Raw genomic sequence first — 26,573 nt, forward strand, 5'->3', positions numbered from 1 at the left:
TGTCGGTAAATCTCAGTTAATAATTAAAAATACACGTTAATTATTCACATTTATTATGCAATTTGCCCAGTTTTAAGACTTTAAACTCTAAACGAAGTGTAATACTTGTAATAATTCATTATTTGTTTTCACTTAAACCTCGTTAACGCTGTTTTTTAATTTAGCAACGTGCAAATCTAGTATACCGATAAAATTCACCAAAGATTTTATTATAGATGTGAATTTGTTTCCTGTCGACTACGGGGCATCGAAGTAAATCAAGAGAGGTAAATTCTACAAAGAATGAAACACCCACTCTAGCCCCTGGGATACCTAATTTTAATTTGTAAGCTACGGAAGTCTTTTTTCCGAGACGTCCACAAAAACTCACTACACTTATTATTCAACGGCTCTCGTGGCTTTTCTGCGAGGTTTCTTTTTTTTCTCTTTTTTTTTGCCAAAAATTTGGTTGTCATACGTATCAATCTGCACCGTTAAATGGATTTTTTAACTGTTAGTACCTCTTACGTACATGTCGAGACGCACAAATGCACGAACAGCCCTGCCGGATCGGGTAACACACGCTCTGTTGACAACCTCTGGATGTTCTTCAAAATCTGATTCCTCGTCATCCGAATCTGTCTCATACTCATCGATTTGTACTTCTCTGTGATCCTCAAACACCTCAGTAACATCCCCTTCGTCCACAAATTGTATGCTGACAACGCGTTGTGCATTTGCTGACGATACAGTGTTTTCTTCAGGATATCGAAGCCTCTCTTCAGACTCGTCAGTGTGGTGAACGGCGTAGACAGCTGGCGGCAAGGCCCCAGCCTTATCTTTTGTGGTCTCACTCCTAACTGTCCGTTGGCGTACTGGTCTGTAACTCTCTAGCCACTCTTTGATCTGTCCTTCCATCCCTGGTGTTATGTCCTCACTTGGCAAAGGTGTCATCGTAGCTATAGCAGAAAGGGGCATGGCGGATTGAGGTACCGGATAGTAGGATTTGTCATGCGTGTAGCACTTTGCTGCCCATCTAGATGTGCGCTTCAGGGATTCCTTGCAAATTGTTCCAAAATCCTGGGCATATGTAAGTACCGTAAATGTCTCGTGTTTAAGGTGCGAAACAGCGTGCAAATTTTCCACTACTGTTGTGAGCAACGTTTCGGGCACCAGATCATCTACAAATTGGGGGTTAATGTCCATCACGTTCTTGTATAGCCTTTCTATGCCCTTTTTAAGCAAAGACACAGATACTTGCGTCTTCTGTGATACAGTTCCCTGTGGACCATTGGTTGCAGACGTCTCGCTCAACTGGTAGCGTTCTTTCACCTTACTCACAGTGTCTTTTACATAGCTGTCAATCTTTGTCACGTTCTCTTTTGCTTGTTTCAAGGACACTGCGTCTGGTTTCATACCCTTATCTCTTATTGTTCTTATTTTCGCACAATGAAAATACCAACGCTAAAAGCTAGCCAGCTTTGGTATCAACCAAAGCTGGCTAAAAATTACAAAATCTTCCCCTATGTGTGTTGTGAAGAATCGTAAAAGACGTGAAAGAAAAAATGGATTAACTTATTTGTAAGTATTGAAAGTAATTGTGCAATTGCAAGACTGACAGTTTGGCATAATTGGTTAAACAGAGTTTGTTTTTCTTGAATCCGCGAAACTTACATGCACTTCGCTATCGGCCATGGAATCAGCATCTAACTTTTTAAGATCTTCTTCCCTACCTGAGAAGATTGAGAATTTACAAATTTTTTGTTGTTTTCTGTGTTTTCAGCCATGATTTGGGCTTTAAAAATAGCTCCACGGTTTCTTTTACCAACGCTACAAGAAGACGGCGCGAACATTGGTTGTCTTGGTTTATTTTTAAAAATACATTTTAGCACGGCAAATTCTTTATTTTAGCACGCAAAATGCGCCACAATGCCCATCAAAGTGATAATAATACAGTTTTTAGCCGGAATTTAAAAGAAACTATCTTTACATAGCGAACGCACCAAGTGAGCGTTTTTCGTTGTATAAACAAGGCAGTGTTTATAAACAAGGAATACCGCAGAATTTCCAAAGTAGCGAAATTTATGACTTTTGAAAATCAGGTAAACGAACTACAAGTGCTAATTCAGCCCTACCATCCTGAAACTTTTGAAGGTTTCCTTGTTGCCTTTCGTTTCTCTCGATGTCACCTCCTTCAGTCATGATCCTCTTTGCCAGATTTTCATCTCCTTTTGCTTCTTCTCGTGATTTCCGTTTCCTTCTCACTTTTGACTCGTCACCTTTCTTCTCAGTGTCGTTCATTGACTTCTGCTTGCTTTTATCAGATGTAGCCGGCGCCTTCAGCAACACTACTGGCTTTCCGGTCCAGTTTGTGACTTCTTGGATAATGTGTACTAAAATATTAAATACCGTGTATTTTAAGTTTTCTCTTTAGTAGGCTTTTGAGAAACTTACACAGTTCTTATCAGCAAATGCTCGTCAAGATGTATAAAACGTGCACATCGAGCGAAATCTCTCGTGCGTAGCTTCCCTCGAGGAGAGAATTGAATATTATTTGAACGTCTGGTTTTCAGAAACGAATAAATTTAAGGGCGTGTATAAATAAACGGGGTCTTTAATATGTTAAGCTACACTGTTGTTCATTCACCAATTAATCGGAAAGAAGCTTATAAACTGATTTACTCGCTACTTCTTTGTAGAGATTTTTCTTCCCAATTTTCGCATTCAAATGGACGGTGAAAAAGAAAAAAAAACATTCCGCTCCACAAAACAACAAACAAAAAACGGTGGAACCAGAGTTTAACCACGTTAATATTTGAGCTTAATATTTAACTACAGAACTAAAGTGATTCATTAAACTCCGCTGCACGCGTTCCACACTTACCGTTGAGCTCATTGCTACTTTCATCCGATATTAAATTTGGAAGTTCAAGCTGCCATTGCCCATCCGTCACAATTGCAAAATTTTCGCATTTGCCCGCAGGCGATTTCGCCAGGCGAAATAACTTTAACGAAAATCCGCCAATTCCATATTGATGTGCCTGCTCCTTTAGTCCTAAAAACTCCGTAAGATGTTTTTTTAGTTCAGATACTCCTCTATGAGCTTCTTTGTCTACTGGGACCCTGCTTCGATGACGTTCGATGGCGACTTCTTCACCTTTTCGAAAAAAACTCACGATGACTTTAGCAATCCCAGTCATGACCCGACCGCATGAACAAACAACGAGCAATAAAAATACAACAGCAGGGCGTCTCGTCGGCTCGATTGTGATCCGCTGTTCTTGAAATGAGACAGCAGGGCGTCTTGTCAGCCCGATTACGAGCCGCTGTTCTAGAAATGAGCCCACGCTGCTCACCGAAAAGAAGGATCCCGTGGATTTAAAGTAATTTGAAGACAAGAAATTCTATAATTCGGCTAAATTTGGAATTAATGCGGTTACGTCGGGTGAAGAAGGATTTTCTGAGCTAGAAATCATCAAAATGCTGTTCTTTCTGAATACAAACATCCCTATCACGTCTGACCATGTCGGTTGTCGGTTAGAATTTATTTGTCGCTAGTCGGTAATTTTTTCCCCGTTTCGTCGGTAGTCAGTAATTTTTTACGCCCTTTGTCGCTAGTCGGTTAACCCCATTCACACCCTCAGTTAGGCTTCCTGAAATCCTCCGCAGTCCGGTTTTGTCTCACATTTTGTGCATTTTCCCCGCTCCGAGCTCAGCTTTCGAAGCTCGATTTGGAGACAAGTCTAGCATCTCAGAAAGGGTAAATTACCGTCACTTTCTATGGTGTAATGACCCGATTAGTTCTTACCATCTAATTTACACTAGCGCAAAAACTCTACTCCGTTTCAGAGAAATATCTGCGTCATAGAAAAATAGAGAGCTATTAAAAGTACAGGCTTTTTTTGGACTCTTTACCTGAGTCACGAACGTGCTACAGGAAGTCTAATGCCGCACTGATTTTAATTTGTGCTTCTTAACCATCTCCAATCAGTTAGAAAGCATTGGTCTTTGCATGGAGAACATGCCGCCACGGAAGAAAAATTAATTATCATACGAGAAAAGAAAATCCGACTTACAGCTGCCGTTCTTGGCTCGGCAAAAACATATGAACGCTGTCGGCTGTAAGCCTACATAACTGCCTCATTTGACTCTATTATTTGGCTCCAACATTTTGGCTCAGCTTTGGTATGAGAACCTGTTACGTTCACAAGTGACTTAACGAAGTCTAAACAGTAAAGACTAGGAAAATAATAGTGACAAAACAAAGACAAACTTCACAGGTTCTTACACCGAAGTTAACCCGACATTTTTTGTATGTTCAGCAGGATTCAGAGTCCAGTGAAGAAGAAGAAGGAATCAGTGAGGAGGAGTTCAAGAGGACAGAAGGATGGAAGCTGTTTAAGGAAGCCTTGGATGCACACACTAAGTGCAATAACTCTGCCAAAAAGTAGTTTACTTCTCGTATGCTCCTTTTTAAGCTTTATTCACGTATGCAACCGAGATAGACATAAAGTTTATATGGTTGCACATTTTCAAAAGCAAATTTTTATCAAACTGCAATTTATATCATAAACTTCTTTTTTAGTAAATAATTATGACTTTGTAAACCTTTCATAGGATTTCCTTTTTTAACCTACCAGCGTTTTTGTAAATATTTTGGATGAATACATGACTGTACTACTCAAACATTGTGACAATGTACATTTGCATAGTGGAACCCCGTCAATACGACCACTAACGGGCCATGGAAATTTGGTAAATTTAAAATTAAGCAGAATTTAAATTTAAAGTAAATTTAAACTTAACTTAACTCGTATGGGCGCCCGTTTCGTCGAGACAAAAATAATGGCTGTATTATAACGAGGTGGCCGTAGGACAGAGTTTTATTGTATTTCGTACGTTTTAATACATTGATAATGGCCATTTAAGTTGTTATACCCATAATTTTGAAGAACTGTTGCGGGAAAGGGGTTGTGACTGAAATAGATAAAAAAATCAAGAATCCACTGGAGGCCGGGAACCTAAAAATAAAACTACGTGGAAACCATGTACTTTTTACAGTTTTTATAAGCCTTGTTCACAATCTTTTCTTGCCCGTGTAGTCTTAATGAGCTTAAAACAGATATTTTTACATCATTATTAAGCTTGGTTACAGAATAAAACAACTGATGTTAGTTAATGCATACACCCCTATTTCCACATACACTGGCAAATAAAAGATAGCTGATATGAAATCGTCTAGTATTATTATTATTTATTCATTTTTAACGTAAATATAGATGAAACGAAAGTCAAGTGAGGACATTATCCAAATTTCTGAAAGCTTGCCATGGGGAAAGCGATAAATATACAATTCACAAATTAAAGTATTCTTAAAACTAGATTTTGGTAGGAGCTTCTCTTCATCTGATCGATCATTGGCTTTCATAAACAACTTTTACCTTTCTGTCGCCGATCCCTTCCCCTTCACTTGTATCTGAATCCTGATCAAAATTAATGAATCGTCGCTCAGTAGAACAAATAATATCCACCACTAACTATTGTTTTTAAGAGGATAGGTACACAAAGTTGAGGGAATTCTGTTCAATTTTTAATTATTACTTCTACAAACTTCAACATTACACAGCAACAGCCTTTTAATGACAAAATCATTGGTACATAACAAAATGTAATGATTTCAAGATTTCTGAGCATCACAATAATGAGACCTTCCATGAATTGGGATTGATATTGGTAAGATGAAAAGTGGCATAGCTCCATTGCTGTGGAGAACCCAGTGGCAGATACTCCGTTTGCGCCATCTTTTATAAACATTTGACAGATAACTTTAAGAGTATCTAACTATAGAGGCCTTCACTCTATTGTTTTTAGTTTCACAATGAAATTTTTTAATCAATAGACGGTCCATAAAAACAAGAAAAGAACAAAATAAGTTTTGACGAATGTAAGAGATCCTCGCAGCTAAGAACACTACTGAAACGAGTAGTTGAAAATAGGACCTGAAAAAAATTCAGGCCCTTACGGGATTTGAACCCATGACCTCTGCGATACCGATGCAGCGCTCTACCAACTGAGCTAACAAGCCAACTGGGAGCTGGTCAATTTGTTGGGTTCAATTTTCATATATCTAAAATCAAAATAAGTTTTTTTGTTTCGTAGTAACAGCAAGTTTCTGTTCCACCCTTCACTATTGGCTTTTTAAGTTTCCGTGGTCTAAACGAAAAGCTTTATTTGTTTTATATTATTTTTGTTTTGTGAGGTTGTTTTTTTGTTGCTTTAGAGAATATTGATACGAGATGACCAAAAAAGTCGTACGAGGACAGCTAATGGAACGCGGCAGGCATCACCCAAAGTTGCTTGAAAAATTAATTATTGAAGTGTATCTTGTCAGAAAAAAGTCATGAATTTGAGAATTCTGATCTCTTTAATAAGCATATTTTATTTAGCGACAAACTTAAACTTTTCTCCCGATGTGGTTTGAAGATGTATGCACGCATTTCTTGCCTATGTTTTACCATTGCGAGATAAACCTGTCAGCGGTATATCACCTGGTAGTTTGGTAAGTACGTCATGTATTAAGTGTAGTTTCTCAGCTGAGGAAACCTTAGTATCTTCTCCAATAAGCCTATGACCTTTCTACGTAGGCTTTTATACATTTCAGCGTTGAGTTAACTTCAATTTGCTCAACCGAATACGCGGGGATGGGAGTTCCAGCATTTTTTCGCTGGCTATCAAAGAAGTACCCGTCGATCGTAGTCCACTGTGTAGAAGAAAAGGTGAGTCGATGGAAGGATTGATAGCTTAGCTTGTTGTTGGTCCAGCTACACGTGTTTAAGATTTACTTTTTGAGCCGGTATTTTTCGGTCTTTCTGCCCTGTTGCTATGATATTCAATTAAATTAAGTATTAATTTACTATTATCAATGTAGGAAGGCCGTTTAAATAGAGATCAGTGCCAACTGTTTGTCAAAGAAACACTTTAAAATTGAGACTTCTCAGCGCGCGGACTCGGAAACAGTCCTCTTAAGATAGTGAAAGCTCTTTCTGAAAGTGAGAAAGCTGACTTGATCAAGGATCAAAACTTGAGCACAGAGTTTTTTGTTCGTTAATGAACGATTTTCTTAAATTAAGAAGTTTCTATATTGGATTGCTATTAAAGAACTAGGTTATGTTACAGTGTGCATGTATCTTCTATGCCTCTTCTAAAAGGACCAATTTCGTATTTTTATTATTGATCAAAGTGGTAGGGAAAGGAAAAATAATAATTTGGTTTTATCAACTGAGGATAATGTATATTGGCCACTGAATAGAGTTTCTAAAGCTGATTTTTCAACGGTTACCCCTTCATCGTTTGCTCTGATGAAACGCTAATACTTGAAATGTCAGTTTTAGAATCTATTTCCTGTGGCTAATTAACATTACCGACCCAGTTTATAGAACCACATTATCTAGTAATACCCCTTCACCAATACAGGACCACAGTTTCTTTAGAAAATCGAACCCTTAATCCACTGAAGGAAAAAATGATTGCATAGCACCATAGCACAGAAATTTTGGTATGCAAAATGAATATTTATCTTAGTTTTTCACCATCCTAGGGACAAGAAGTGGATGGAGTTAGAGCCCCAGTGGACACAAGTTTACCAAACCCCAATGACTATGAATTTGATAACTTATACCTGGACATGAATGGAATCATTCATCCTTGTTGTCATCCTGAAAACAAGTAAGCAGCAATTTTTATATTTGTGTTATTTAAGCTAAGGGTGGCCTATTCTGCATGAGTGTATCCTTGCCTTGGGAGCATAGAGCAAATGGGAACAAATCTTAATGTGATTTCTCTGTTGTATTATATGGTTTTATTACTTCTCCTCCTCTTTCTTTCCTCTTGTGTAAGTATTGCTGTTACTGGTTAACCCTCTCTGTACTGTAGGTGTACCTTTTGCATACATTAAGTAAAAGAAATAAACATTTTATAATTTATTTCCAGGCCAGCCCCAAAGAATGAAGATGAGATGATGGTGGCTATTTTTGAGTACATCGACAGGTACTTTTTTTGTTTATTTTTACTCCTGATTGGAGAGATGCACCGTGTACATAACCTGTTTTACCCAAGGACACAACAAAATGACTTGGTCTCAAACCTAGATCTCTAGAACGGAAGCCTAGTGCACTGACCATTTGGTCACCACATCTCTTGTGCAGGGAACACTTTGTAAGATTTTACTCTTGGTTAACACAAATGGAGGATATGTGCCCGAGAGACCCGGGGGCTGAAACCGTAGTAGTACCCTGAGGTGCTTGAACACCAGACTGGCCTACCCAACCTGCAATCCATCCACAAACATCCTATACCAAGCCCCCTATGAGCACTATCACACTAGAGCCAGATAGCTGAGTGGAGGAAAACATGAATAATGAAATGAGTCAATAACTGAAAAATAATAATAATAATAATAATAATAATAATAATAAATAGAAATAAACCCTGCAGTTAGGGTTGGGGGGGGGGAATGCCAAGAACCATAATCTGCAAGGATGATAATGCCACACTATAGAACAGCGATTACAATGCAAGCACTCTGTAGAACAACACATGCACTGGTAAGGTATACCACTGGATAAGGACGGCCTCAAGGTCCCAACGACCACAGTACTGCTCCAAACAGAATGCAACAAATGCTGCATGAATGCTAACAGCCAGCCAAGACATTTATCAAACACTTCAAAACACTACTGACCATATTTGCTCCTAGTTGTTATCTATGGCATATTCCATTGACCTATATTTAACATTCATTACCCACTACAGTCAATGTCCTTTTTTTTTTTTTTTTACAGAATCTTCTCTATAGTTAGACCCAGAAAGTTGCTTTACATGGCCATTGATGGAGTGGTAAGAGGCACTCTGCTAGTATATTTATTAATCTGTTATAAAATATACATTTATTTTTCCATTTTGCTTATTTATGACAATATTTATGAATGCTTGTCCTTAATTTTTTTCATTTCTATTGCAGGCTCCAAGGGCAAAAATGAACCAGCAAAGATCTCGTCGTTTCAGAGCATCTAAAGAAACCAAGTTAGTAATAAAACAGTAACCCAGTTAGTGCAAGTGTTTGCACCATAGATCAAAACATAATGGCAGGAAATCCTAAATTTTAACCTTTTTTAGGGAAAAAGCAGAGGAAATGGCAAGAATTCGAGGGGAATTAATGGAAAAAGGTATGCAAAATGATGCTTAAATGTATATTACTCTCTATTAGTGGTTTTTTTTTATGGGAAACAAACTTATCAAAATTGGAAATGATGTATCATGTCCAAAGTTTGGTGAAAAAATAAATTATTGCCCATGGTTTTCTGATCAAACAAGTAGAGTCATATTTTTTCTAGTCCAAATGGAAAAAATTACCCCTCCCAGATGCTCAGACAGGTCAAGTTTCATGCAGTTTGGAATTGTACACTTAACAGATTTTATTACTTTCTTCTGTAGGAGCTCTTTTACCACCAGAAAAAGAAAAAACTGAACACTTTGACAGTAACTGTATTACACCAGTAAGTGTACTTGTGGAGGAGAATTAACAATGAGATCTTGGGAGTGAAAGGGTTAACAGATGTTATTGGTATATTTTGTATGTTACAAGGATGACATCTGTAAATCATGCCTTTTACCTGTGTATGAAATCACTAAGATTGTGAACAAAAAGATTTAACCCTTTAACTCCTATGTGTGACCAAGACAGAATTTCTTCTAACAAGTTAACACTAATACAATGCCAAGCAGACAAGTAATGAGAATGAAGAAAAATATCAATTAGGGATTATTAGTTGATCCAATACCAAATTCTCCAAACTAACATCATAAGAATTGTATAGCAGACAGTAATGAGAATTACTAATGAGATCCTAAGAAAGAAAGGGTTAAATCATTCCAAAGTAGGTGGTTTACAGTGGTGTGCTTCACTCTATGATCTGCTTGGACATAAATGAGTAAATTGTTCTGTTATGCTCTAAATTCTTTCATAATTTTAGTGAACAACAGAGATGGTGGACTTGCTCACTAGCTGTGTATAATTTATGTTCCTGAGTGAAGATTGGCAATCGTAATTTTATAACTGGTTGATGTTAGACTTCACTGTTATATCATGCATTTCAAATGTGTAATGGAGTGAGAAATTCCTCTGAGTGTGAATTTTTCTTTGTTACAGGGGACAGAGTTCATGGCCAATTTGTCGATATGTTTAAGATACTACATTGCTGACAGATTAAACAATGATCCTGGATGGAGGAATATAAAAGTAAGTACAGTGCACCTCAATATAAGTTTTGGTAGTTTTATTCTCTTCCAGTGACTTCCTGCGACTTAAGAATTTTTCTTAATGATATTAATACATTTTTAAATAGTCAGGTGATGAGTGAGAAAGAAAGGAAAGTATCTAAGCAGGGTTATTGTATGCTTTAAAACTAGTTTCTCAGAACTAAAATAATTTAAACTGCATGGCAGAAGTGCATTGAATGATCATTGAGATTACACAAGTGTAAGAGTAAAAAGGGCACCAGAGAACCATCAAGGAAAATTGACACAATGTTGTGGTGATCTACAAAGGAATCTTTTACCATTTAAGGGGAGCAACAACACTCTGAGGGCTAACTATGTCAAACAATCTTATATGAAGCTTTAGCCTTGACCTTCTATACCCTAACATTACTATGCATTTTCACCATACCAGTCTCTATACATTTCCTTTGGTGCTGATAAGGAGAATTACGGAGTACCTCTCATGAGCTTCTCTTGTTGGTGATCATTGCCTTTATTCTCATGACCTTAATGACTGATGAGGCAGTAGAACTGTAAGGAGAAATTAGATCCCATTAGTACAACTGCAGTTATCCCTTTCATTATTACTCAGGTGTGTCTAATAAAGCTCAAAATTAATAACGGGTTGATACTTTTGGGTTTAAGGTGTGAATTATCTTGAGTTATTTTATGTAAAGTACGTATAAATTTTAAGGTGATATTATCAGATGCTAATGTTCCTGGAGAGGGTGAGCACAAGATTATGGACTATATCAGAAAGCAAAGAGGTGAGATTTGCCTCTCACTCCCAAGATCATATGTACCTATAGAATGAGTTGGAGAGCTGTACAGGATAGGATTTGGCTCAAGGCCATAACATCATGACCAAGAGTCAAATATTTTCATGTCTACCCTGACCTAAAGCATATTTCATCATATGACTGCCATTCTTCTCATTCTTTCTGTTTTTCCATTTTCACATCTTAACTCTTTGACTCCCAGAAGTGATTAACATGTAACTTCTACCAACAATGTCAATACATTACCCAGAAAACAGTTAATGAGAATACTCAAATTTACTAGATAGTTGTTATTTTGATCTAACACTAATTTCTCATAACTGATTTGCAAGGAAATATGTTGTAGTCAGAAGAGAGAATTAACAAACAGATCTTAGGAGTTAAAGGGTTAAGTGGCCAAACACTGGGCAGTGCACCCTTTTCTGTCCCAGTCCACCATGGAGTATTAGAAACCTTACAAATTGGTTACAAATTGGCTTTGAAAATAAAGTGATTTCTGGTATTCATTTGGAATTTTCTCTATTTCTTTGACCCAGCTGAGATGTTTGGATATTTTACAGGAGGACTTTCTTTTCTTCCTTTGTGTCTTAATTAGTCGTTGTAAAATGAGGACATTATTTGATAAACCTCTAACTTCACCATAGTGGTGTGGAAATTGCATTTGCTTCTCTTTTTTGTTTGTTTCAGCAAGTCAACATCATGACCCAAACACAAAGCACTGTTTGAATGGCGCTGACGGTATGTTCATGTCAAATGCAAGTCATAATTATCGTTTCATTAAATTAATAATATCAGATAATTAGAGCTGACACAGTTGTTTGGTTTCTTTCAGCTGATCTGATTATGCTGGGTGAGTATTATGAAGAAATCCCATTTTGTTATGAGTGCCATTGTTGACAAATTGAGTGGACAAAATTTAGAGTTACCCATTGGGTCCTCTTTGGCCAATTTCTTGTATGGACCATGTAGCAGGTCGATACCAGTATTATTTGGAATTGATACCAAGTTAACAATCTTTCTTTTTTTATTGCCTATGTCCAGTTCCTTATGTTAATCCTTCACACCCTAACATCAGTATGCATATTCTACATACTGTTCTCTATACATTTCCTGAGGTGCTGACAAGGAGAATTAAATTAGCTTCTTTTGCTGGTGATCGTTTCCTTGATTCTCATGACCTGAATGATTGATTCAGTTGTGATATTTTAAGGAGAGATTGGATGCTAATCACCTCAAGGAGTCAGAGGGTTAAATTTCTGCCTTTCCACTTCTTTTGTACAGGACTTGCCACTCATGAGCTTCACTTCACAATCATCAGGGAAGAGTTTAAACCAAATCAGAAGAGACCTTGTGAGATGTGTGGTCAAGTTGGTGAGAGTTTCTCTAAGTCCTGTTGTTATTACCTTAGATGTGTTTTTTAATCTACAACATCTACAGACAGCACTATTCCAAATTCACTTATCAGAGACATCCCGATAAAAATATCTTTATTTTTACCTCAATCAAGTTGTGGTAGTCGCCTTTTACTGAGTTGAAAGAGCCAGTTTATTTTATTATCTTACACCTGTGTTGAACAGTCAGTTAAATTGAAACCACTCCTCCATTATGTACCATCTGAAGCACTTTTTTAATAAGGATTGTCTTGTTTCAATTTTAACCCCGTTTTCTGTGGTCACAGGCCATGTTATGGATGAATGTATGGGTCTTCCAAAAGAAAAACAAGGGGAGGTGAGTTTTTTTTAAAATATGTGTCAACTTAATCCTTTAGGTGACCAAGACAGAATTTCTCCTTACACTATTAGTACAATATCAAGCAGACAAGTAATGAGAATGATGAAAAATATCAATTAGGGGATTATTGGTTGATCCAAATCCAAATTCTCCAAACTAACATCAAATGAATTCTATGGCAGACAGTAAGGAGAATTGCTAATGAGACCTTGGAAGTTAAAGGGTTAAGCAGTTCACACTGTAGGAAATAAGGGAGACACTGTCACAGTAGGTGACATGGATGTCAGTCTAACCTATTATGACTGCAACTGAGAAGTCCTTGATTGTTAAACAAAATTCTCCTTGTCAGCACCTTAGGAAATGTATGGAAAACAGTTTGGAGGATGTGCATACTGATGTTAGGGTGTAAATTATCAAAACAAATACATGCATTATGTTGTTTGACGTTTTTAACGCAGTTTGATGAGCTCCCTACACCTGTGGCTCAAGAAGTAGAGTTTATTTTCATCAGGCTGAACGTTTTACGGGAGGTGAGATAAAATATTATTTGAATAAAGAAAAAATTTAACATAAATGACAAGGTTTCAGTGATTGCATGGTTATGAGTTTTAGTGATAGCAAATTGATAAGGGTTCATTGAATCAAGCAGTTATGCTCATTAAAATCGTTATTCACTTTAACTTGCTTCAAATTTGCTTTATAGTACCTCGAGCGTGAATTGAGAATGGAAGGCCTTCCTTTCCCTTATAGCTTTGAGGTTAGTTAAGCTGAGCATTAATTTGTCATCTTCAGAGAACCAGGCGCAGTTTTTTATGGACAAGCAAAATCACGAGAAAAGGAATGCTGAAAATTAAACCAAGAAAAAGTCATTATCCGCTCTAGCTGCCAGTAAATGAATTGTTGTCAGTAAAAAAAAGCAAAGCGCCTGAAGTCCGAGAAAACACGAGTCACCAAGGCGCGATAAATCTGATTTGTTCAGTAATAATATACATGAAAAAAATTACGCGCGTCTGGTTGGCTGAAAACTCGTGCGATTTTCACTTAACACGAGTGCAACGTTGTAACAGGAGTGCAAATTACAAATAGCGCGCTCGCGCGCTGCCCAAATTTCGTCCGTCTTGACTTTGTGGGATGCGTTTTTCATATAAATTATTAACAAGTAAGAACATGATTTCTCGTGTAATTTGGTGTAAATAAGCACATATATTTTTCAAAGACTACAAATTACACTCGTCCTACGGGTTCGTGCAATTCGTAGTTGAAAAACTTACTCATGCTTATTAACACCAAATTGCAAGAAAACTCATGTACACCTATACAAAGGAGCGCGAGTTTTCTGGACCAATCACAAAGCGAGGTAAAGCAAAACCAGGGAACTTCCGGGTTACTTTCAACACTGAATTGAAAACTGCTCGTCAAAGTTTGGTAACACGAAGTATTAATCCGTTGTTGTGTTCCTTCACTCAGCGCTGTCTTGATGACTGGGTATTCATGTGCTTCTTTGTAGGCAATGATTTCCTCCCTCACTTGCCGTCTCTAGAAATCAGGTAAATTTTTACTATGGATTTGAATTGGTGGTCTTGTTGTTGGTACAGATGCTTTGGCAGATCTTTTTAAGAAGAGTTTGTCGCTGAAAATGTTTTAGTTAACTTTGCTATTTTTTTTTCTTTCATTGCTAGAGAAGGAGCCATAGACCGTTTGGTGGGAATTTACAAGAGGGTACTACCAAGATGTGGGGTATGGATAGGAAAAAATCATTTTTAACCCTTTAACTCCCAGAAATTATCAACATGAAACTTCTTCCTATAACATCCTTACATTACCTAGCAAACAGCTAATGAGAATATTCAAACTTATCAGGTAGAAGTTGTTGTCCAGAAGTTGTAGCACCAAATTCTCATGACTAATTTACAAGGAAATGTGTAGCAGCCAGAGGGGAGAATTATCAATCAGATCTTGGGAGTCAACTGCCTTTTCTATCTTTGTGGTAAAATTTATTTAACTGTAGTTTCTCAATTGAACCGTGGAGCAAAATTTTTAATGCTGTCATCGTCATGATTTAAACACCTGACCCGGTTGTGGAAGGGTGGATTATGCAGTCTTTAACCCTTAAACTCCCAAGATCTAATCGTTAATTCTCTCCTTTAGCTGCCATTTTTCCTTGTAAATTGGTTACGAGAATTTGGTGTTCAATCAAGATAATATCTTGTACCTGATAAGTTTGAGTATTCTCACTACCTGTTTGCTGGATAATTTATGGATATTGTAGGGAGAAGTTATCTGTTAATCACTTCTGGGACTTAAAGGGTTAAATCAGGGTCTTAAATAGCTGTGCCTGAGAATGTGCTGCCTTTGCTACATTATGTATGTTCTAGTCGGACATGGACGATAAACCGTAGGTCCAGTCTCACGCATCTTCTCTGCTCTAATTAGTGTTCTCGTTTCAGGGCTACCTTGCTAAACATGGTATTGTGGATCTTGGCAGAGTACAGATGATTCTTCAAGGTAAGCAAAGTTTTTCATGTTTACTTCTCAACTGTGGTAGTAAGATAGTGCTTCGTTGTGGCCCAAACTATAAATTTTTTAGCTCTTTTTTATTCATTTTTCTAGAGCTTGGTTATGTGGAAGATGAAATTTTTAAGAAAAGACAGGAAAACGAAGTAGGTATCTATCGTTAAATTTATGTTAAGTAGGGTGATGTGCTCTGTGGTATATGCGTACAGCAGTTTGTAACAGAAATCTCTCTTAGTGAACTGGTTCTCAGCAGAATAACTGGTAGATTAAAATTTGAAGTAAACCAGGACACCAGTATTGTAACTGTTTTAGTTTCCGTCTTCAACCAGCGACTACCTCCTTTGTTTATTTAGTTGGAAATCAAACGCGTGGAAGAGGAAATTTTATGCTCAAATTATTAGCCAAGCTTTTATTCAATGTCTTTTACTTTACTCTAGTTACAATATAGAAGACGTTTGAAAGCAAATAAAGAGAGAGAAAAACGACAAAAGATGGTATGTACCTTATTTATTCAGCGTTGAATATTTTTGCAAGTGTCGCTTTTGTGGTTTGGTTGAAGGAACAAATCTCTGCCCACGTGATTGTTGTTGTCTGTTTAAATCTGGTGAAGAATAAATTTTCAACCTTAAAACATTTTTAGCATATGTGTGCGAGCGGTTTCAATCAGTCGTCTTGAAACAAAACCGAAGTATGTAGAGTAATTTTCAACGGAGAGTGGTAAATATTCCAGGATTACATTGGTTTCGTTTTACATCGGTCTGTGTTTGGTCCGGTCTTGAGCTATGTCTAAACCAATCAGACGCCAAATGAACATTACTCGTGACTTGGCCGCCCGCATTTTCCCGCTCTTTTCGTAGTCAGCCTGAATTGCTTTCAGTCCTCATTGGCCAATGATGACTCAAAGCTTTGTTATGATTGGTTGTTGCGATTACTTTGGGTTTTGGTTTTAAGACACTCAATTGTAAACTGTTCCAAGACATCCAATCAAAACAAGAAAAAATATCGCCAGGAAAAACCGAAGTTAAAACCAACGACTTGTCTCTTGGAAGCGCGGGAAAACTCTAATGAATTGGCGAAGTAGAGTAAAAGTAATTAAATCGTGAATTGTCTTACATCTCAAGAAATAATGTATTTTGCAATGAAACGAAAATGTATGGTTTTTTCCGTAGCGGGATGCTCCTCTCTGGACACCAAGTGGACAATTTAGCCCTCATGCTATAACTAACACACCTTCAGCTGTTGTCTCTCCTCGACAAGAGGCTTACGCCATGCGAAAGCAAGCTATGTCCTATAGTGGTGGCAGTTCAGAAGCAGCTAATAAGGTAAAAATCTTAACGCGAGCGGCTCACACAGTCAGAGTTTAGCCTGGTTTAGTATTAAGCGAGCACGAGTATTGACATTCCCTTTGAATAGGATGCATGTTCATCTGTGGTTACCCCCACCTCTCCCCCCCTTGCGTGTTTCGTGTTTCCTTGGCTGCCCAGCAGTACCTAAGAACGTAACTCAGTGATCAGTATGTGTATTCTCCATGCTGTTCTCTATACATTTCCTGAGGTGCTGACAAGGAGAATTTGTATGACAATCAAGAGCTTCCTTAATTATTTATCATTTTATGTATTCTCGTAACGTCAATGTTTGATTCAGGGGTGTATTGCATCTAATTGAAGGAGAGGGGGGCGTGAGTTATCTTAGGGCCTAATCTTTTAATGCTGATAGTATTTATTGACTAAGATGCTTTATTTGGTTTTGTAGAGTGCTGCAGCAAATCTTAGAGCCATGCTTGTAACACCATCTCCTGATGCTAATACGGTGAGTAGATCGCGAGGCAAACTAATCGTTCACACAAAATTGTCCGTTTAATTTTCATTGTTTAATGTCCACAAAAAAGAACGTTAGAGCCATCTTGCACCGCATGCTTTCATCTACAACGACCTTGCATGGCGCTGTAATCTGTACCACATGAAAGTACTGCTCAGGAGCTTTCACTTGATTGGTGACGCACCCGGGTATCGTCCATAGGCTTTGGAAGTTCGAACCATCTTGTATACAGCACAGTAAACAGTACCACACGAAATTTCTGCTCAGTAGCTTTCATTTGAATGGTAACACGTTAGGGTTTCTTCCACAGACTTGCAAGTTTGAACCACCTTATGGTATAATGTACATTATAAAATAATTCAAATAGTACGCGCGCTCTGATTGGCCATAAAACCATTTTACATGAGCGTATGTAAACACGGTTTTCGTTCCTCTTTCATTAGTTATTTTATAAAAGAAATGTAAAATGGTTTCCGTGTTTACATAGCCTCGATAAGCTGGAAACCACTCCGCTTCGCTTAGTGGTTTCTTACGCTTATCTCGTGTTCTCCCAACCTCCCGCGTGTTTACATCAGGCTATGTAAACACGGAAACCATCTTACATTTCTACAATGACACAAGAAAGTACTTCTCAGTTGCTTTCATTGTAATGGTCACTCAATAGGGTTTTACCTTAAGATAAAGCTCTAACTACCTGGCATAGCTCTATGTAAACAGTACCACGTGAAAGTACTGCTCAGTAGCTTTCATATCAATGGTCACATGCCTGGGTTTTATCATAAGACGAAGCTTGAATCACCTTGCATAGCACCATATAAACAGTACCACATGAAAGTACTGCTCAGTAGCTTTCATTTGAATGGTCTCACATTAGAGTTTCATTTACAGGCTTAAAAGTTAGCGTGTCTTCAAACTGCAGTACATAATGCATTCGTATTTAAATCATATGGTCTTTGCTTAGGTCTTTTTCTGATTTTCCTTTCAAAATAAGTCTTCTTCAAGTACGCCAAACTCGAATCCAGCATCAAACAAGAGAAAGCATGAAGAGGAAGACGAGGAACCTAAAGATGATATTCGGTAAATAAACTTTCTCATACATCATTCAAATGATCAGCGCAGAAGTTAATAAGCAGGAGCGCGTATGACACGCGCGCGAGAGAGTAGACGCTTCTCTCGCGCTCTTTAATTCTCGCGTTCTCGTATTGGTATAACTCACTTTAATAATTTAACGCCTGTTAGGTGATGTTATTGTGTAATAGACTAAACGCCGTAGGTATTTGCCACTTTAATCCGTCCCTTGAAGTAATAGGAATGTCCCAGCACCCGTGAACTATAGGAAGCACTTCCCAGGGTTCACGTGGCGCCGTCATGCGTTGACGTGTGTACAAGATGACAGACGTACAGACTGGGTCTGGAATTCGGTTTTCGGTTTTGTTTTAAGAGAAAACTGTGGAGTTTGATTCTTTTTTCTCAGGTTATGGGAGGCAGGATGGAAAGGCCGTTATTACAAAAACAAATTTCAACTGTCTGAAGACGATGAAGGTTATGATGATTTCAGGAAGAAAGTGGTAAGTTCCTGTGTTCGTGCAAATGTTGAGGGATTTGACAAGCACTCGGCTGGCTCGCTTTTCAGCAAACACATTCTGCCTTTTAAAGTGTTTCCGTAAGTTTAGGAATTTCTGGTAAATTGTCTGGGAAATTCATCGAAGTGCTTAGTTCTCCCTGTGGTGAATTGGTATTCTTTGAAATGGCTTGTGTAGCAAGCCGGGTAGTTTATTCCCTTGCTTGTCCTCTTTAAGTGACGTGCGGTTGGGAATTGTAAAGTATGCGGCAAAGGATGATGGGATTGAGCGCGACCGCGGGTCAATTAGGACGACTTGGGATGATGTTAGTAGAACTATGGAAACTTCTTATCATTGTCAGTCTAATAGGTTACTTTGTATGGAAGGAGGAAACCATAAATTAACTAACTTACGATTGGAATTTAAGGAAGATTTTTTTTTTCACGAGCTTAAAAAATCATTAGTTCGACTTACTAAGGTCTAGAAAGTATCCGTTGTCACTTTGAATCTTTCAGGCACACGCCTATGTGGAAGGACTCTGTTGGGTTTTACTTTATTACTATCAGGTATGTCAGGTTATATGTAATCCAGGATTGCGTTTTTTTTTCTTCACATCGCTCTCTTATTGGTCTACAAAACTCGCGCCACCTTCTCAACCAATCAGATTACAACTAAAAGTAATCGCCTCTTGGTCGCCTGCGTTTTCCCGCGCCTCAGGCAGTTTGCGTGGTTTTTAAATTTCAATTTTTCTCTTCCTTTCTTCCCTTTGTATTATTTTTGTATTCACGCGCGACGCACGTGATTTCACAAATAAGCCAATCACGTCAAAGAATTCTAACCATGACATTGGAAAACTGACGTGGACATTTTTCGCGTACTTTTTGTTTTGTTTTCGCGGAGTTTTAGTCAGTTGTTTTTTAGCTTTCGTTCGCGTAGATTTGTTACCCCTCTGTTTGGAATTTCAAGAAGTTTCAGAGTTCTTATTTTAGCCAAATGTTGTTGTTCTTTTAACAAGTTTAATACATACATATTACGGAAATAGGGCTCTAGCCTCTTTTTTCGTAAATGGATTTTATACATTTGGTTTCATGATAATAAATCGAAAAGCACTAAAAGGTCAGTTTTATCATTTAGTTTACGTTTTTTTTCAGGGCTGTCCTTCTTGGAAGTGGTTTTATCCATATCATTACGCTCCCTTCGCCTCAGATTTCCGTGACCTTGCATCACTTCCAAATTCTTTTGAAAAAGGAACACAACCGGTGAGAATTAATAGAACAAAACCGAATTAAAACTTTAAAAAATGTTTTATTTTGTTTCACTGTGTTTAAATAATAAGTGCGCTAAACCGCTCATGCACCTGCGTGCGTTCAGAAACTTGAGAGCATGCGCGCGTGTACTTACGTGTTTGTGTGTGTTCGGGCTGCCGTTGCATTGTGGTCCCGCCACTTAAAACATCGAGTTAAAAACTCTTTTCAGGAATAAAACAGTAGGATGAGGGGGGTTGGAGTTGCTATTCTTTGTATCTACCCTGTAAATCTCTTGGACATGAGCTCTATGTTTAAATGTCGCGCTTTTTAATTCACATTCTTTTTTTCTATTTTGCACCGACAATTTCTTTGTATTTTATTTGAGCGAAGAAGCGAATAAATTGTTAGATCGACGTGTTTGTTATTGGTAAAATGATGACTCTGTTCTTCTGCAAGCTCCGGCTTTAAGACTATGCTGCAGTGCTTGATTGTGCGCACAGCTATCGCGCATAAATTATGCGCTCTGAAAAATGTGTGGTACATTACTGAGGAAGTCTAAAGGTAGTTTCTAATATGTTATTTTTATTATTATTTTTTCAGTTTAAGCCTCTGGAGCAACTGATGGGAGTATTCCCAGCAGCCAGCGGAAACTTTCTTCCTCCAACCTGGAGAGAGTTGATGTCTCACCCAGTAAGTATCGTTTGTAATGTAATCTTATTTTCTTCACTAACAATTTTGGATTTTGTTTATAGGAAACTTAGTGTATGAAGAATATTGCGGAGAATTTATAACAAGATCTGGGGAGTAAGAGACTCAAACGCATTTTGATTCGTCTTTCAGGAGTCGCCGATTATTGATTTCTACCCACTGGATTTTGAAATCGATCTCAACGGGAAGAAATACGCATGGCAAGGTAAAGTAGGCTCAACCAATCAGGTGCAAAATTAGAACCGCTCGTGACTCGGTCACCCGCGTTTTCCCGCGCTTCAGCCATTTTTATTAGTTTTACTTTGAGTTCTCGCTTTGCTTTGATTGGCTGTTGTGGTTTTTATTTTACGACACTCAATCGAAAAGTGCTCTTAACTGTGACCTTACATGCTTATTATCGTTGTTCTCTTTCAAGGTGTAGCCCTGTTACCGTTTGTTGACGAGAAGAGACTTCTCGGCGCTCTCAGTGGAGTATATCCAGATCTCACTGAATTTGAAAGTAAGTTTGATTTATCCCTTCTTACATAAATGGTAACTTGCTCTTGCCTCCATACTCATGTATTTGTATGAGGAAACTTTCAACGTAACCACCAAGAGTTTCAATCTTTCGATAATTTTTTGACGATCCTTGATAACTATGATGTAAAACAGACTCGTCGTTTTCGTATCTTTCTATTGAATTCCTTCTGTTAATCCTTAAACCCCTTAGAGAGATCAATATCTAATTTCTCCTTGCAATATCATCCCTGAATCACACATTAAGGTCATGAGAATAAAGGAAATGATCACCAACTAAAGAAGCTCCTGTTTTTTAAACAAATTCTCCTTGTCAGCACCTTAGGAAATGTATAGAGAACAGTATGGAGAATATGCATACTGATCTTAGGATGTAACGGGTTAATCAGATCTCATAATCTGCCAAGAAACGTTTGTACATCGTCTGTATGGTGTTCCGAACTTCTCTGCCAATCAGTAGTGCCAATGACTTCTCGCTTTGTTAACAACCTCATAGCTGCTCTTCTCCTCGGATTTCGTACAGACTTTGTACAGCGTAACGTTTTGCGTCATACTGCGGCGGTGGTATATGTTAAGGAGTTGTTGTGCACTTACATTGCTGCTTCCAACTAAGGATGTCTTTGCTTTCATTTATTTCAGTGCAAAGGAACAATCGCGGTAAAGATCGCTTGTTTCTACGCCAGGGAAATCCCATCTTTGACTTCTTTGTTGGTTTATATGAAGGAGGTGGCATCAAAGAGGTATAATTCGGGCGATAGAATGATTTTTTTTTCTTTTCCTTTTCAATTGTCGTTGGAGTTGCAGAATTATTCCAGTGATTGATGACAGTGGAACACTACTTCACTACTGTTAACTGTGCGATCATAGCGATCCAATCTAATGGGGTGAACGATTCACCCTGTGACCCTTAAGAGTGACTAGTATCTAATTTCTCCTTACAATATCGCCCCTTAATTAAACGTTAAGGTCACAAGAACAGAGGAAATAATCACCCACTTAAGAGGCCCTTGCTCGTTAAACAAGTTCTCCTTAGGAAATGCATAAAGAACAGTATGGAGAATATGCATTGTGATGTTTGGGCGTAAAGGGTTCATTGAAATCCTGTGTTAAGCTGACACTAGCGACAGCATCCCGTGCAAGGCTCTGAATTAGTGGAGACAATGACAAGCAAGGGGATGCTGCTGTTACAGCTGTCAGAAAAACGGCTGTATTTCGTATTGCTTTTTTGTAACGCTCCCGCTTATTTTGGGAACGCCATTTTTTGGGCTCTCATTCTTTTCGCTTGTCTCCACTGTTTGAGATCCAGGAACAGGCGCCAACGATAATTCAGAGGTTTTTCGCTTAGGAGAAATTTCACATTATTCATCAGACGTTTTAAGTTGTCTCCTTATGTCTTTGCAGGCGGTTGAAATCGTGGCTAATCTGAGTGGTGGCATGTCGGGAAAAGTAGAACCAGACGACGTTCCTATTTTACCGTACAAGTAAGAATGAACTAGTGATCTGTAACCATCTGAGTAACACTGTTGATGGAGATGTGTGTTCTAAATATCACGTGATTTTTACTTTCGCTATGAAAACGTATACCTGAGATAATGACATTGACCGCGTTTTGAGATTCCAGAGCGTAAACTAGCCTTTCGAAAATTGTCTTAAAATAAACCTAAAATTTAATTACGGGTGGCGCCATTTTGAATCTCTCTCAGCAACCTGGCCTCTGACCTGCCCTGGTGATTGGATTTTCTACAAAGTTTTGGGTTCACTAACACTAAAATAAATATGAAATGTATAGGAGAGCTATAACTAAGATGAAGCAGCTTAATGGGTAGTTTCCTTTGGATTCGAACACATAAAGTCGTGGGGTTGATGTAAACTGATTGTGGAATCAATAGACAAAATCATTTTAACGTATCCTCGACTGTTAAGGGACGCTTATTTACCCGATCATACTTGTACCTTATTGCAGAACTGTTCCATCTCCCATACCTCAACTTTACGACTTACGGGACAACCGAACGATAAGGTGAGATACTCCTACGGTTTACTCTTTAACCCTCTAGAGTGAATTGCATCTAATTTCTCCTTACAATACCAACCCATAATCAAACATTAAGGTCATTAGAATAAAGGAAATGATCACCAACCCAAGAAGCTTTGATTGTTAAACAAATTCTCCGTGTCAGTACCAAAGGAGATGTATATAGAAGAGTATGAAGATTATGGAAACTGATGTTACATCCTGTTTGTTAGAAGAGAAGGCGTCCTCCCATGATCCTGTTGCATTTTGCCCTTCCCACTCCTCTCCTGTCTTTGCCACTGAATCTCTTCGTACGGTACATGATTACATACATCCCAAGAGTGTATTTGTTAGCGTCGTTTTTTTTTTTTTTTAATTGTTTTCGGTCATCGCAGTAGTGGTTTTTGCATGCAGCGCGTCGTCGTTATCGTGGTCGTCGATGAATCTTTGTGTTTGACGCCCGGCCTTTTCCTTTGTCATCTTCGTTGTTGTCTTTTCCCTTAATCTTCGTCGGAAGGTCTTCGTGGGAAGGTCTTCGTGGGAAGGTCTTCGTCGGAAGATCTTCGTTGGAAGGTCTTTGTCGGAAGGTCTTTGTCGGAAGTTTCCGTTGTGGCTCTCTCCTTGTCAAAGCTACCTTTCTCTTCATTGTCGATCACTCAATCGTAATTCTTGTTCTACAAATAAAACTTGTCGTGATGATTATTTATCTATTAAATTCTACGCTTCCTGGTTTCAGTGTCCTGTTCACGGATCCTGTTTACGATGACGATCATATTTTCAAAGCAGATGTTTTACCCAAAGCAGAGTAAGTCAGTTTTAATGTTTAGCAGCCGAAAACGTTAACCCTCTCCCAATTAACAAAATGTACCTCTGAAAAATTAAAACCTTGTCAAACGTTTTTTCTACTTACGAAGAAAATAAGCGTAAAATTCCTAAGACAAAACGTTCCAAAATCGTTTATGCTAGAATTGGACGAAAATCGAACCTTTCCCGTTCCCTTGGGGGATCCCTCTTCTACATACCGCACCTTTCCTTTCCCTTGTTGGGTTGTCAACAGACCCTTCACTCTGAGAAACACCTTCCTTTCCTCCCCCCCCCCCCACCCCTGTAACTCAACCAGGACTCAGTACAAACATGATGTAAGTCAAACTAAGCTAATGTCGAAGCGCCTTTGATTGTTCATTTTAATGCTCAGACTTCCAGCCCGTGTTCTGAAGCCTGAGGGTTATGACAGAAATGCTCCATATCGGCCGGTCACAGGAATGAATCCTAACAGGACGTCGTTCGCTCAAATTGACAGCGCTGGAAGAAGAATGCTCAAGTAAGTGAACTGATGGCGTTCATAAGAAAACCGAGAGACCTAGCATAAACAGATACTCAGGCACCCGATATAGGGTAGCGCGCGAAGAAAACGCGCAACGTGCAATAGAGGCACTATCCTCTTTGCGAGGGGACTTGCGACGCGCGTGTCGCTCAAAAGCAAGGGCATGCTTGTGACATGGAGTGACGACTTTACATCACGAATACTTCTCATTATTAAAATACGTTCGATACAAAGAAATTCAGTTGATTTCAGCAAGTACTCATCTTTTTGGAGGTTTTGTTAAGCGAAATAGAAAGGTTGAGTGTTAATTACCCAGTGACTTAGTAGTGTCCAGGCTTACTCTGATTTCTGAGACGTAAAGCGACTTGGAGTACTAAATGTTACGCCATCTTTTACGCCATACTAGACCGTAGTTGCCCCCATCCCCCCCCCCCTCCAGCATTTAGTCAGGATTCCCTGCTAGTTCACATCTATTTATTCACTGAACCACCCTACTTCCCACCTTCGACCAAGCAGAGTCTGTTCCACATAAACGAGCGTATTGCTCCTCAAAATGTTTTGCAACTGGCAAAACATCCGCGCGTATCATGTTAAACCATCGAATAAAGTGTTTGTATTTGTTGTCTCAGTTTTCACGGAGGTGAGGTATTTCGTCTATCTACACCGGGCAGCCACGCTCCTCCCTTCAGGTCATACTCAGTCCCACCGCAGAACTACCCAAGACATGGTCATCCTCCTCATTCAAGATCCATTCTGGGTACACCTCCATCATCACGTGATTACAATGATCCAAGACGAAACAACTCTTATAGGCAGCAGGCACCGCGTCACAATTCAGGCGGTTACCAAGGAAACAGACCTACGCCGTGGTCTCATATGCGGCCTTCTTATCGGGAACCTGGGCCAAATCAGCCCCATTTCTCGCGCGGTAATTATAACAACTCACCACGGGACCCGCGGGAAAATCAAGACAATCGGAACCGGGGTGCCCCGGCCAGGGTCAGTATTCTCGCTGGTTTAGCTGGCATTGTATGAGTTATGCTTGAACAAAGTCAATCATTGGTTGATGCGTTTGTGATTTTCTCTAATTTGGCTTTTGAACATTTGTTTGTTTTGTTATACAGCATGATCATCGCCAGTCACACCAGCTCTCCAACTACCGCTACAGACCTTACTAGCTGGACTGCGTCGTCATCCTTAGCAACCAATCATTAAGCCAGCAGGAACGTAGTGGACTACAAAACTCGTGGACGGGGATCTGTTCAGTAAAAGCCGTAAGAACACAGTTCCGCTTCTCCGTCATTACTGAGGCTTTACACAACGAAATGGCTGGTTTCCATTACTATATCAACAAGACATTTATGCCTATGATTTTATCTGTCAGCATCACTTCTCTTTGTCCTTAATACCCTAACATACGTATGCATAATCTCCATAATGGTCTCTAAACATTTCCTAACGTGCTGACAAGGAGAATTTGTTTAACGATCAAGAACTTCTTTGATTGGTAAGCATTTCCTATATTCTCATTACCTTAGTGTGTGATTCGGGAGTGGTAATGTTGGGAGAAATGAGATGCTAATCACTGTTATGGATGAAAGGGTAAGCTTGAACTTAGCGAAAAGGAAGGTATTTCGTAATTTGCCGGCGACTGTCAGATAACTGTAAACTAAACTTAATGAAGACTTCACGTACTAGATATTTGAGCCGTAAAGTTTGAGGCGACATTTACGGCAGAGTTTAAAGACTCTCGTGTTTATCTTTTTGTCAGCAAGATTTTTAATTTCATGTAAATTGGGACTTGCATTTAGTTAATTCTTGCACAATTTCTCTACCTAGTTAGTTATTTCAATTGAGGTGTCCTTTAGGTATTTATGCTTTAAAAATCAATACCAGGACTTATGTAGCATTAGTAATTCCTTTTGTATGGCACTGTCACCTTATAAATCGGATTTTTATAACGTTAAAGACTGCTGAGTGAAAGCTGTTTGCCAGGTCAATGTACAATAAAACACTTTCCCTTCAGCTTTTGAATTAATTCTTGCCGAGACGAAAACTGAATTT

General features: G+C 38.6%; 3 protein-coding genes across 5 annotated transcripts in view; 2 read left to right on the forward strand and 1 right to left on the reverse strand.

The window, feature by feature from the left end:
- Positions 1-5,266, forward strand: part of LOC131779490 (5'-3' exoribonuclease 2-like) — a 21,035-nt gene extending 15,769 nt beyond the window's left edge. For 2 of the 3 annotated variants that reach the window (XM_066160308.1, XM_066160310.1), the window contains one exon: positions 4,302-5,265. In XM_066160308.1, the coding sequence (XP_066016405.1) occupies positions 4,302-4,430 (129 nt within the window). In that variant the 3' untranslated portion in view covers positions 4,431-5,265. Of the gene's footprint in view, positions 1-4,301 lie in introns of all 3 variants that reach the window. The other variant, XM_066160309.1, reaches the window with a different exon arrangement.
- On the reverse strand, positions 1,781-3,179 carry LOC131768346 (uncharacterized). Its single transcript, XM_059084075.2, has 2 exons — positions 2,864-3,179; positions 1,781-2,372 (listed from the first exon to the last, which is right to left on the reverse strand). Exons 1-2 carry the CDS (start codon positions 3,177-3,179, stop codon positions 2,062-2,064), a joined length of 627 nt encoding a protein of 208 aa, XP_058940058.2. The 3' UTR covers positions 1,781-2,061.
- Positions 5,267-6,567: 1,301 nt separating the features above from the next.
- Positions 6,568-26,533, forward strand: LOC131768353 (5'-3' exoribonuclease 2). Its single transcript, XM_059084089.2, has 36 exons — positions 6,568-6,755; positions 7,577-7,704; positions 7,969-8,025; positions 8,820-8,874; positions 8,999-9,060; positions 9,154-9,203; positions 9,472-9,533; positions 10,187-10,276; positions 10,991-11,063; positions 11,763-11,813; positions 11,908-11,925; positions 12,357-12,446; positions 12,754-12,803; positions 13,265-13,336; positions 13,510-13,563; positions 14,274-14,353; positions 14,486-14,543; positions 15,254-15,311; positions 15,417-15,466; positions 15,758-15,814; positions 16,490-16,642; positions 17,073-17,129; positions 18,130-18,215; positions 18,613-18,706; positions 19,216-19,266; positions 19,852-19,959; positions 20,548-20,637; positions 20,788-20,860; positions 21,071-21,154; positions 21,811-21,911; positions 22,573-22,652; positions 23,135-23,191; positions 23,922-23,990; positions 24,381-24,506; positions 25,139-25,508; positions 25,634-26,533. Exons 1-36 carry the CDS (start codon positions 6,681-6,683, stop codon positions 25,685-25,687), a joined length of 2,943 nt encoding a protein of 980 aa, XP_058940072.2. The 5' UTR covers positions 6,568-6,680; the 3' UTR covers positions 25,688-26,533.
- The last annotated feature ends 40 nt before the right edge of the window (positions 26,534-26,573 follow it).

The sequence above is a fragment of the Pocillopora verrucosa genome, chromosome 13, assembly GCF_036669915.1.
Source record: "Pocillopora verrucosa isolate sample1 chromosome 13, ASM3666991v2, whole genome shotgun sequence".
NCBI lineage: Eukaryota > Metazoa > Cnidaria > Anthozoa > Scleractinia > Pocilloporidae > Pocillopora > Pocillopora verrucosa.